The sequence below is a fragment of the Ochotona curzoniae genome, unplaced genomic scaffold, assembly GCF_017591425.1.
Source record: "Ochotona curzoniae isolate NIBS_2020 unplaced genomic scaffold, NIBS_Ocur_1.0 contig_2210, whole genome shotgun sequence".
Taxonomy (NCBI): Eukaryota; Metazoa; Chordata; class Mammalia; order Lagomorpha; family Ochotonidae; genus Ochotona; species Ochotona curzoniae.
In genome coordinates this window covers 52,761,505-52,774,848 of record NW_024465369.1, presented here as the reverse complement: position 1 = coordinate 52,774,848, position 13,344 = coordinate 52,761,505, and the positions used below count along the sequence as shown (strand labels likewise).

The 13,344-nt window shown below is 39.3% G+C and overlaps 1 protein-coding gene across 6 annotated transcripts in view; it reads left to right on the top strand.

Annotated features, from left to right (window-relative positions):
* ANKRD44 (ankyrin repeat domain 44) overlaps nt 1-13,344 on the top strand; it is a 307,451-nt gene that overhangs the window by 219,583 nt on the left and 74,524 nt on the right. For 3 of the 6 annotated variants that reach the window (XM_040971920.1, XM_040971919.1, XM_040971921.1), the window contains exons 11-16: nt 3,323-3,405; nt 4,550-4,613; nt 6,512-6,580; nt 8,237-8,377; nt 9,753-9,833; nt 12,500-12,611. In XM_040971920.1, coding sequence (XP_040827854.1) covers nt 3,323-3,405; nt 4,550-4,613; nt 6,512-6,580; nt 8,237-8,377; nt 9,753-9,833; nt 12,500-12,611 — 550 coding nt within the window. Of the gene's footprint in view, nt 1-3,322; nt 3,406-4,495; nt 4,614-6,511; nt 6,581-8,236; nt 8,378-9,749; nt 9,834-12,499; nt 12,612-13,344 lie in introns of all 6 variants that reach the window. The other 3 variants (XM_040971918.1, XM_040971922.1, XM_040971917.1) reach the window with 2 other exon arrangements.

Genomic DNA, 13,344 nt, shown 5'->3' with positions numbered 1-13,344 from the left:
AATAAGCAACAGCTGTTACTGATGTGTTCCATTAAGCTAATGACTGGTCAGAGAAATGTGACAGCCCAACTGGAGCTGCTTTCCTTTTCCCTATCACTTACATGCTGTTAACGTTGCGTTTTTGGAATATTTGTTCTTTATCCTCCTTGATTATACCTGATGAAATAAGAATGGTCCTGCTGCTTTGATCCAGCCAGCCAAATTCTAATTTTCCCACTAAAGTCTTTATAATCCCTGCTCCAAAAGCAATCCTATTTGATAGCAAGTAAAAACAGTAAAGGAGTATTTTTTTTTTAAATTAATGAATCACTTGTGAAATGACTCAATTTTGGATTCTGCTCTTCTTTTCAGTTTTGGATTGAAGTTTTGTTTTTTTAAAGATTTATTTCATTTTTTAATTGGAAAGGCGGATATACAAAGAGAGGAGAGACAGAGAGGAAGATCTTCCGTCTGATGATTCACTCCCCAAGTGAGCGCAACGGCCGGTGCTATGCCGATCCGAAGCCAGGAGCCTCTTCCGGGTCTCCCATGTGGGTGCAGGGTCCCAAAGCTTTGGGCTGTCCTCGACTGCTTTCCCGGGCCACAGGCAGGGAGCTGGATGGGAAGCGGGGCTGCGGGGATTAGAACCGGTGCCCATATGAGATCCCAGGCGTGCAAGGCGAGGACCTTAACCACTGCGCCGTCGCACTGTGCCATGAAGTTTATTTTTACTGTTTGAGCTGCATAATATCATATTCAAGTTCGAAGGCCAATAGTTCTTCAGCTTACATTAATTCACTTTCAAAATCTGTATTGAGGTGATAACCTTTCATTGATCATGGAATTAAAAATGTATCAAACTCTTTTATTAGACATTTAAAATTAGTATACTTTTCTTCTGTGGTGTACATTTATCAATGAAAAGCCTGAATAATTAGCTAATGTAAATTGTGTTGAATTATCTAAAGACAGAGGTGTTAAATGGCCAGGTCGTTTAGAAGTATTGATAATGAATACATTAATGGAATATATGTTCTAATATTATTGCAGTTATGCTATCCTTTACATGTTTTGTTTTCCTCAGTTGTTTTCATATAGAATTTGTTATTTTCTCTAATTCATTTCTTGTATTATTTATATAAGGAAACATTTTATGTATCCTTAAAACAAATTGTATGTGTGTATGTAAATATATATATACATACAGGTATATGTATATGTGTATATATGTATGTACATATATGCGTAAATGTATATATATATGTGTGTGTATATACACACACACAAAGTATTTAAAATTATTAGGTAAAATCATTGTAGGTTGAAAGTCCACATAGACAGCAGTTTTAAAACCTGTCATACCTTTTTTTTTTTTAAATAGCATTCTTCTTTCACACTGAGGGAACAATATAAGTCATATTATGAATAAAATAGCTTCTTTTCCATCTCCTGGGTCCCTCCTCTTCATGAGCATCAAGGTCATCACTGATGCAATTGCTTTCCAGATTTTTTTTTTTTTTTTGGTAAATGATGAGAGCAGCAATTACAAGCATTTCTCTACATGACACTGCCTGGAAGACAGGCAAATTGTGTGTCTTGATGGATGTTCGCTATTATATACACTGCGTTGGAAATCTGCATGTAGGGAAAGGAAATTAACAGAGTAAAGACTGAACATAACTGCCTGTTAACAGAAGTAGGTTACCATAGAAAGAGTGCTGGTTAATTGTTGACCAATTTGGATTTCACAAAATCATTAATATCATGAAAAACCTGTGACTGTATAGAAATTTTCACACATTCACATACACATAATAAGCATCGTGACATTTGTGATCACTGACACAGTTCACATATTCAAAGCTTAATTAATTCCAATCATACATCTTTCATTATGAAGCATCGAATCTGAAAACGGATCACTTTGTGCCAGAGAACAAACTTGGGTAATTAATGCTGCAGAGTATAAATAGAGCAGCATAGTTGCTTGTGTTATACAGCGGATTTTTGGAATTGGAAATGTACTACCTGAATATTTGAGATGTTATGAATAATTATTGCTATGTTACAAATGGTGAGACACGTACAGGAGTTGCCTGATGGTGCTGTGATATACTATAATTTAGCACACAGCGTGGGTCCTTGTTTCAGGAGATGAGTGGGGAAGATGAGGAGGGTTTAATTCTGAACACCCAAAATGCTGCCCTCGGGTGACCACCTATCCATCAAGAGACTGTTCTGAGGACTGCGTTACAGTTGAAGTGGGGCTTCAGCCCAAGAAATGCTTATCCAGATTTTTCCCATAATACTTTTAGGAAAAATATGCTACATTTATACAATAAACAAAGTGATATTTTTTGTTCCTATCTGTTTCTGTGACTGGGGTCACAGCGTGGATTAATGAGCAGTATAAAATGTGTTGGGGGATGACATCTCATCTGAAAAAGTAGCTAGCAAGTGGTTAGCAAACATTAGGGAGGTCTTAGGTTTTTATAAAGATTTATTTATTTTTGTATTTGAAAGGCAGAGGGAAATGCAGAGGGAGAGAAAGGGGTAGAGAGAGAAAGAGGCCTTCACTGGTTCACTCCCCAGCTGGCTGCCACAGCCAGGGCTAGTCCAGCTTGAAGCCATAAACTCAGCTTCATCCAAGTCTCCCACATGGGCAACAGGGGCCCAAGTTCCTGAGTCATGTTCTGTTTGTCTAGGAGCATTTGCAGGGAGTTGAATAGGAAGTGGGGCATCCAGGACTCAAACCAGCGTTCATATGGGATGCCATCATTGCTGATGGCAGCTTGGTTCATTTGTGCCACAGTGCTGCTGCCCCAACATTAGTTTTCATTCTCATCCAAAATTTTATTTTCAAAGGTATAACCATTATTAAGACTTAGTTAAGCATCTGGCAGGTGGTAGACCCATAATCAATATTTATTACACAGTTATTTGTCCAAGTTAACAGCTTGTCTTGCTCAATATTGAAATCTCTGGCACTTAGCTTAAACTTTGAATGAAAATGCTCCTTAATGTGTGAATAGATGAATGTACGCATGAATGAAAAATACAGTTGCTAAACAAAGAAAAGGGGAGGGAAATACATTTTAAAGAGTTGCTGTTTGTGTAAAACAGATTTGTCTTAAAAATATACACTTCTAGGGTTATGGCTAATTTTGAATCAGTTCTGGGGCTTTTTTGAGGATGAGAATGATTGCATTATTATTTATACATTGGAAGAATTGCAATGTCCCTCCATGAGGAATCCCTAATTGTCTTCAGAGACCTTCTAGAAAAGCGGTTGTGCTGCTGTGTGTATCTTGAACTGCTCTCTTTTGTTCTTTTTCATCCCCAGGTGTGGAATCCATAGCATGTTCCCTTTACATTTAGCTGCCCTAAATGCTCACTCTGACTGCTGCAGGAAGTTACTGTCATCAGGTAAGTAAGGCTGTTCCAGAGATGAGACTTAGCACGTCCTGTCCATGAGTCACGTGCTTCAGGTGTCTGGTCAGAGTGCTTCATGTCATTGTCCGACTCTGCGGGCTGACTTGTGTCCCACAGCTAACTGCATGCAATCACTGCCTGTCACGTTGGGCTTGTAACTATTTAGATTTCAATAGGCCTCCCGCAGAATGAGAGAATTTTTCTGATTTTTAAAGATTAAATCTTGGATGATTCAGGATGAGATAGGCAGGGATGGCCAGGGTTTGAAGAAATTTAAGTCCTACAAGAAATCATCTTTGAAGCCTTAAATGGTGGCTCCACACGGTTTTGTCTTTTTTTTTTTTTTTAACCAACAGGAAAGATCAGATTCCCTAAATTTTTCATGGGAGAAAATGCTTGGATTACTCCTCTCTTCCTGGATGCTAAAAGGGGGGAAAAAATCAGTACAGCTGAAGCAATCCAACTGGGTTTAGTTTTTATTTTGTAATACAAAGCTATTTGAAGCCGCAGAATGCCCTCTGCTGTGGGGCTTTACTGATCTTTCTTATCAGTGTTTCAGCCAAACTTCATGTATTATGTAGTTTCTGAGCTTTCAAAAGTGATAGAGGGTCTGCAGAGCAAAAATTGTGTGTGAATTCTTTCGTCAGATAGCCATAGGCTAGTCCTCTACCTTTAATTCTGCTGTCCCTGCTCTTGGCATGCTTAAAAATAATCTCTGCATGAAAGCATGTTTCCCAAAATCTTGGGATACACTTAAGGAAATCTCTCTCCTTGGCGTGTAAGGATGACTCCTTAGCCTTCTGTGTGTTCTCTGTGGGTTCTCACTGCCTGCCTTTTGTCCCGCTTATCTCAGATTGGTTTCCTACATTTCTGTCCCAGGATTGCACCGGGGGCTTAGGGTTTCACCCAGGGCTGAATGTGAAAATAAATCCTTGACTTCACGGTTCTTCCTCTGAAATCACCAAGCTTGAGCAGTTACCATTCGTTTCCATGACAACCTCTTTCTGACTACAATTGCTTGCATTTCTGGTTTTTCTACTAACTGATTTTTCTGTCTCTGCAATGTTTCTTGTGGTTTAACTAGGACAAAAGTATAGCATAGTGTCCTTGTTTAGTAATGAGCACGTGCTGTCTGCAGGCTTTGAAATAGACACCCCTGATAAATTTGGAAGAACGTGCCTTCATGCTGCTGCTGCAGGAGGGTGAGTAGCTAGCAATTTCAGTCGCTTCATGACTTGTCAATGTATCTTAATTGACTTCCACTGTCTGTGAACCAAAGACAATTTCCCGAATAAAATGAGAAAGGATCATCTGTACCCAGGATCAAATATCACTATGTTCCATTTCCAGATTAATTGCATTTTGATCTTCCAAAGAAAATCGGTTAGCTCATCTCATCTAGCAAGTAGCTTATCTCTTCCTTCCTTGCTTTTTTTTTGTTGTTGTTGTTTTTAATCACAGGTGTTCAGTCTATAGAATGTATGTCTACTTGGTACACTTTAAACCAAATGGGAAGATTCTAAGATTTGTTTTTTTCCTGTTTGCTGCTGGTTGGTGTGTGATGACCAAGGCAATCCAAGATTGGATGAATTCATGTTCATTTATGGAGATATTGGCCTTTTTTCAAAATTGATTTTGAAATCGTTAGAACGATTACATATGACCAAAAGCCAAGAATTCTTAAAGGCATTAATTGATTTAATCCTTGAGACATTCTTTTGTTCTTATTGTTGTTTTTACAAAGAGTAATTTTTATCAGCCATTCCTTTTCCCTGTCAATGCTTAGATTAAAGCTCTGATCAGTACAAAATTGATGCATATTCACACATTGACCAAGTATGGTGTCTCTTGAGTGACCTTTGAGATACTGATTTTAACCAGTTTTCTAGGTCATCTCTAGAGTACGAAATGTATCACCTGTTCATTATAAATGCATTAACTGTGACACTTCAGGGCCCCTTATTTACATGGATCTTACGAATCTTCTATGATATCTTATACTTAACTTGTATATTTATAATAGTGTGCATGTTTAAATCCTTTTCCCTTGCCCATCCCCCAAATGTCTGAGCTTTGTGAATCATACTTCTTGGATCTGCCTTTGGCATCATTTGGTAGGAGAGAGGTGCTTTTTGTCACCTGGCATGCTACCCTAACATGTGTTTGTCAGCAATAGTGCTCTTATTTTTTTTATTTTTTTTTTATTGAAAAGTCAAACCTACAGAGAGGAAGATCTTCCACCCACTGATTCACTTCCCAAGCGGCTGCAGTGTTAAAACTGTAACAAAAGTAAATTCTAGGCCACTTCTTAGCATCCCAAGTTTAGAATATTGAAAGATGATCGTCTCTAGATAGTCCCACATTAAAAAGAATTTTAGATCTGTACAGGAAGTGACAACACAGTGCTCTGGTTTTCTTCTGAAACTCCTGTTGAAATCCGTTCTTGTCCTTCAAGAAGAAAATTTACTTCAGTGGGTACCGCTCTCTGTGCTAAACGTGATTGATTGTTTCTACAAATAACAAGGCCGCTTTGGGAGATCACTATGCCCGTGACATCATTTTCAGCCTTGGTTCTGCACATGCTTACCTAGATTACAAGGACAGGGAATGCAGCAATTTTATCTTCCTTTTAAGAGTAGGTTGAAAGTGCTTATCATGGTAAATTATTTCTGCATTGATATAAGGTAATACGTACCCACCCTGGTTCATTATTTAAAGGTGACATAAGTTACTATAATTGTAAGTGATTGTTTCCTAAAACTCTTAATGGTTTTGAAAAGTAATTTTAGGGTAAATGATGAAAACATTATGTATGATTTAATCATGTAGTAATTGTTTTATATTTCTTACTCATGGAATTAGAAATGTTCTTTCAAGAATTCCAATTTATTCTTATTAGGTTTGATAAAGGAACTTTTTTAGATCCTTATAATTGGACTGCTGTAATGTGTTCAGGGTTTTTTTTTTTTCTTTTTTTAGCAGAATTTTAAACCTGGAGTTGTCATTTAATCTTAGCCTGCACTCCGTAGAAAGCAGCTGTTTTGATAGAGGCCGGTACATGTTTGCCGCTGTCTGAATGGTGTTTTCCTTGTCTTTCTAGTAATGTGGAATGTATAAAACTCTTGCAGAGCAGTGGAGCGGATTTCCAAAAGAAGGACAAGTGTGGAAGGTACGTCATGTGGGAGCCCTGCTTCCAGCATCACCCACGAGTTCTGGATGGGACTCGTCTGTTTAGAAATCATGTAATGTTGAAATTGTAATCAGGGGAGGTAGCCAGGGGCTTCTATCCTCAGAAGGAAATTTCTGATAGTTTGGGAAAGCCGATAAAGCAAACACAGGGCACAGAGAAGATGTTTTCTCTCCGTTTCCACCTAGAGGTGCAGTTTGTCTCCTTTTAATTGAAAAAAAAAATCTACATGGGAGTCAAGTATAAAATCCTAGTTGTATTAGAATAGAATGCGTTGACATATATATGCACCTCCTAACCCAGTCTGGGGGTGAATTCTAGACATTAAAATACACAAACATATCAACATCAATCATAGAATTTATTTACCTCGTTATCCTTTGTGTAGCTAAAATATATTGTGGTGTGACTTATATATGTGTGTGGTATACACACACACACACACACACACACACATACACATACACACTCTGGATATTGTTTACTTGTGCCAGACCAAAAAAAAAAAAACCCTGCTAAATAATTGAGAACTAAAAATAACTAATTAAAAAAAAATCTTTCTCATTTCTGCAGTCTTGCCCTCAAGTGCTTTTGCCTTTTCTGAATATTACTTTAGTTGGTTTCTTGTAGTAATTGAGATAAAAGTAATGCCTGTTATCCTTTTAAATACCTGAGAAATTTGAGCCCAGAGAAGCTAATTGGTGTTTACATGGACACAGAATTTTGGATGTAGAAAGACCCATAGGAGAAGCTCTTTATTGAAATGAGGAAGCCTCCGCCCAGAGAAGGGCTATGGTTTGGTCCATCTTGCAAATCTGCCTAGACAGGAGCCTGGGGCTAATGATTCTGTGTGTCTCCTGTAATCTACAAGCCCCTCGGATGCTCCCAGTTTAGTGAAAAAGATGAGAAAATACACTAATAGCCAGCGGCAGGACAATAGGTGACCAGAGCTCTAGGGAGTCCCTGAGAGGAACTAAGCCATCTCAGACAAAGACAGAACAAGAAGTTTGGAATTATGAAGGATAAGGAGGGTTTTGATTGGGTGGAAGCGCTTTAGAAAAGGCCTGGATAGGCATGATCCAGAAAACATCTGCTCATTCCAGCTTGGATACACTATAGACACCTGTCTGGGCATGGGGGTGATGGGGAGAACGATTGGCTGATTCTGTAAGAGCGGAGGGAACGTGTTAGAAAGATCTTCAATTCCAGATGAAAGAATGAAACTGTTTCAGTGAGAAAGAACCAATGTTTCATAAAAGGGCTGTGTCATGTGGATATTGTATCTTAGGACAAACTGAGTCTTCATCCGTACTACTAGAAATTAGATGCAAGCTGTATTTAGAGCTAAAGATAATCTTCGTGGGACTGCCCTTGCAGTGGTCCCAAAATGCAGTCATGTAGGTCTGAACTGGATGGGTGCTATGAGTGGAAAGGACGGGTAGATCTGAAGTGGCTGGCCTGGTCTTTGGAGCCTCAGTTTAATTTGTATAATCAAAGAAAGACACATCCTTGACCTCCACATACCCTGAGAATCAAAGAGCTTTGTGTGCCCCTAGGAACACTGCTTCCAGTGCTAATGCGAATGACAAGTCTGTTTCCCCAACTGAATGAAGTAATAAATTGCTGTTTGTTTTCCAGGACCCCTTTGCACTATGCAGCTGCAAATTGTCATTACCATTGTATTGAAACATTAGTGACCACAGGGGCCAACGTTAATGAAACAGACGATTGGGGTCGGACAGCTCTCCACTATGCTGCAGCTTCGGACATGGATAGAAAGTAAACACAGACTTCCTTCTGCTTCCCCTGGGGGGAGGGACTAGCTCTGTTTTCTTCTCCTAGAAACTGCAAATGCAGAATTCTTCTCATCCAGACTCAGGATTTGGGGCTGCCCCCCAACCTGGGTTTCCCCATGTGGCTTGCTTCATGTTCAATTATTACATAGCGCTGGGCAATGACTTCTCTGTATTGTTTCGGTTGAATGCCAAGTGAAACCATCAAGGCCAGGGTTTTAGTTCACTCAGAATCCACAGTAATTTATCTTGACATCCACCAAAGTTTTCATCATCCCCACAGTTTATGAAATTGTTCTCAAAGGCTTAAGGCAGGATCTCTCACAGACATGCTCTTTAGTGATGTACTTTGGAGGATTGCTGAGTTATTGACTATCCTGTGCATGCTGTGGAATTAATCCTAGGCCCTGCTAGTTGGCTTCTCATAAAGCAGTGCCTTTCCAACATTTTTGTTGATTACCCACAATACATGAATTCATACATATTTATATCTATATATACACACATATGTAATACACTATATACATGCTGTCTGTGTAAAAAAGAAATTAAAAATGCAGAAAAATGTGTTTATACATATTACCCATGATTATGACATTTTAATTCTGTTAAAAAATTTTGCTTATTGCAGCTCACCGAATTGATTTCAATGTTCAGTAATAGGTTACTGTTCATACTTTGAAAAAGCACTGCTTATTTGTTTTTGTGTGATATTTAGATTTATCTGTTTTGTTATGTGAATAGTGTAATCACTGTATGCTGAAGTCATATGTAGCATTCCAGATTCCACAGCCGCATAGCTTATGGACACACTGTTTTAACTCAGCAAGTGCAGTATGCCAAGGGTTACGCTATTCACGCAGGAGAGAAGAAGGGCACTTGAAGGGGAGAAGGGACAAGTATACCTCATTTGTTAAGAGTTGGAAGAGGAGTCCTGGATGGTCGACATTTTTCTGGCGGATGAAGGGTGATTAGGGCCTGGCTAAACTGATGTTAAATTGGCATGGAAGTGCGGAGATTGTATTAGGAGTCAGAGAAGTTTGTGTTAAGTCACCTCCTTTCTCACTTGGAGAGGTTATGATGTTTGGTGGATGGGTGGGCAGTTTGATTGTTGCCTTTATCAGCAACGCTTCAGTGGAAGTTTTAAGAAAGTCTTGTCTTCAGTTGGATTCATTGGGAGAGAATTGATTTATTGGATAGCCTGGGAGAAAACTATCTATATCCTGAGTGAAAATCAGTGGTGCTTATTACTTTGGGGTTGGGTAAAAAATCACTGAGATATAATTATTCTGAAACCATCGATGATACTATCATTGAAAAACAGCTAATTGCAATTGTTTTTCTACCCTTGCATGGAGAAGCAAGACCATCTTAGGAAATGCCCATGAAAATTCAGAAGAACTTGAAAGAGCCAGAGAGCTGAAGGAAAAGGAGGCCGCATTGTAAGTTTGCTCTCAGCTTCAGAACCAGGTGCCACCGGTGGTGCTTCGTTTCCTTCTCTGCATGGCCACGTGTGCCTGCTTTGCTATCTCAGGGTTTTATCTGGGCCTGAAGAGGAAGTAATGTGGGCTTGCCTTCAATGGAGAAGAAATTGTTCTTTGAATATACATTCATGCTATTTGCATACAGGAAACCCTGAAACAGTAGGCTCTTCTTCAACCAGCACTGTGATTGGTCAGCACTTTTAGGACAAGCTGTCTCTTCATGCATCCTGTACATGACATGGTAACTTAGGATCTTAGGCTCTGTTCTTTGTTATCTAGGTCTGACTATTTAGCAAATCCTGTGCATTGATGTCTTGAAACTTTGGTATGAAATATACCAGCTGTGCTTTCCCCTTACCCTACCCCACTCTGCTCCCTGCAGACTGCTGCTCCTGGGCCACTCCTCCCCAATGCTTCACTGTGCCTTGTGATAGGGACTCCTGTGCCTAGAGGTGGATGCCTGCCCTCACCCATGGGAGCTCCTATGGGTGGCTTTCCAAGAGTTTATTCTGTGAAGAAGTCACAGTGAACAGCATTCCAGGACCAGTGCAGTGCCTAGCATGTAGTTGCTATACAATAGCTAGTTGTTGAATGATGAGCAAATGAAATGGTACCCACTGGGAGTGTACAGTCACACTGTTCTTGTACATTGTCTTCACTGGCCACTAGAGGAGCCAGTTTCTCTGTGAGCTGAGTTCTGTGTCCACTGTAGGATCTTCCCATCTCCTTGTGGGCTTTCCTGGTGTCCATACCATTGTGCAAGGTGCAGATGGTAGGATGTAACTGAGAATGTTTCCATGTGAGGACAGAAAACACACCTGGAAGTGAAGTGGAATGATGAATTGAAGTAGTAGTAACATTCCAGAATTTCAAATAATTTTTTTTTAATGTAGAATTTGGAGCTCTATGAATGCCCTGTTCTCCACTGAGCTTTGGGCTTGCTCTGGGTAGACCAACCCCCCTTAGGATTATGAAGCAGGTAGGGAAGAGCAGGTTCCCGAGAACTCTTTTATGAGTGGGAAGCTGCTCCTCTTGTCCAGACACATTCTGGTCTAACATGTACTTATTGATCTTGCATCTTGAGTGCTGGGTTTGCTCATCAGGGCCATGGAGGGTAGAAAAGCATGCCTGGTGAAAACATGAAAATTGTCTTTTTCTTTAGCTAATGTGGAGAATATTCAATCATATACTACTCGTGTTACTCTGATGGTACTGTAAAGTTCAACCGTAAGTCTAACTTAAATAACTCCTTGGAAGCAAGTCCAAGTGCTTTCTGCATTACAAATTCAAGTTATCATCAGATTTTTATAATCAGTTCAGAAGTTGATCATATGCTGTTTCGATTGGATGAGTGTATTTAAATAGCTAACTTTAGTGAGTCATACTAAAATTCTGTCTAAGACATTTAAGCACTAAAGTAAAAAAGACTTCCTTATAAGTGTGACAACAGTAGCATTCTAATGGATGATTGATTTATGTTAGAGGTCATGATAGATGAATGATATGATAGAGGTAGAAATTAGAATATCTATTTGAATTGTCTGTCTCTCTCTGACTGGTTTATCCCTTTCGCCTTATACCAAAAGACGTGAATATCATTAATATATATGAATAAATTACAGGCATTTTCCTTTGGAGGGTGTTGTCAAATACATAGGCTTGTATTTAGAATCTTGGAATTTTCAGTATGAGCCAGTGGAATCAGTTAGCCTTGTAAAGGATTTGTTTGCCCACTATCGTAAAGATAACACTATTGTTTTATGGCTTGCTTATTCCTTCTTTTCCTTAAACAACTGAGCCATTTATATTGGATCCTGAACAGAACTTGTCCCATCCCTGAGCACTTGGGTGCTGGAATTTGGGGCTGTTTGGTGAAGACAGAGCTACGCTTCTTCCTCTCATCTCTTCCAGAGATTGCAATTTTCTCAGAAAAAAACACAACTGTGTTAGCAGATGCTTTAAACACTGATGATTTAATTCTACTCTATATTCATAATGATGCCATTTTGAGTGTCTTTCTTCTCAAGTTATTGAATCAGTCTTTGATATTTGTGAAATGCTAAATCATTTCTTCAATCTTTTCACTATGTGAATTCTTCTTGGGTTCCTTAGCTTTTTTCACTTGTGTTTTACAATCTTCTAACATTCAAACCTCCAATAGTGAGCTTAAAAATAAACCTCCCTCTGTTGGGTTGGCCCTGTTGCTGTGACCTGCCCCTCTGTTGATTACAATGAGACTTCACCTTCTGAATGTGGGGCTCTTCCACTGATAGTTCAGTAATCATGACATACCTGCTTTGCCATTGAAGATTTAAAAAAAAAAGAGCCCTTCAATTACTCTTTTGTTTTTACAACTTTTTTTTATTTCTACAGTGGCTATTTTAAGCTGAAATGAAGATAGCTACGAAACACGCACACACACACACACACACACACACACACACACACACACACACACCATACACAACCCCCAGCATGTAAAACTCCTTTGCTGTAGGATTTTTAAAGAAACACATCAGCTCATAATGTGCTTTGCAGAATGATCACAATAGGAGAATGGACATTAATTATCATTTTCCATTCAGAGATGTTTTCTAAAATAAGCCTCATCTTTGTACTTACAGATGTTTAGAGTTTCTGCTTCAAAATGATGCAAATCCGTCTATCCGGGACAAGGAAGGCTACAATAGCATACATTATGCTGCTGCCTATGGCCACAGACAGTGTCTGGAATTGGTGAGTCATTTTACCTGGCTTTGTTTTCTCCAGCACACTCACTCACTCACTCACCTACCAACCCACCCATCCTTGAAACTGCTAATCTTTAACTCTCAACAAAAACCATCAGTGACTGATGGAGTCACCACAGAAATTGCCTGGAGGATGCTGTGTGGTGAGTGGCTTTACTTTACAATGTGTGGATCCACTTTTTTCATTCTCATCTCAGAGTTGACTGACTGTTGATTTGAACTGGGACTAGATGTGTGTGTTAGTAGGTATTTTACAGGTAGTTAAGGATGTATCAAATAAGTTCAGTGCATATGTTTAAGCAGAAACTTACTACTCCAATATTCAATAACAGTGCCTAACATGATTAGTGTAACCACTAGGTGTATGGCTTTGTTGGGGTTCCATGTTTGTACATTTGAAAAAGAAATTGAAAAAGAAATTGACGAAGATACAATAGCAAAATTTGCTGGGCTCTGCAGATAAACAACAATTTCATTGCTTTGGTGACCATGAGACACGTGAGAATTTGTAAACTGAAACTCGTTTGTTGGTGTAGGTCACAAGATATAAACTCAAAATGTTTGTGGGGACACAGATTGTAATGTACATGAGTGAAGTGAGCACAGGAGAGATTGTGGCAAAGAGCTCCGTGTTCTGTCTGGAGAAAGAACTTGTCAGCTGCCGCTGGTTGCGACCAGGCGGGATTGCAAGAGAAGTGAGCACTCTAGTTATTTTATAT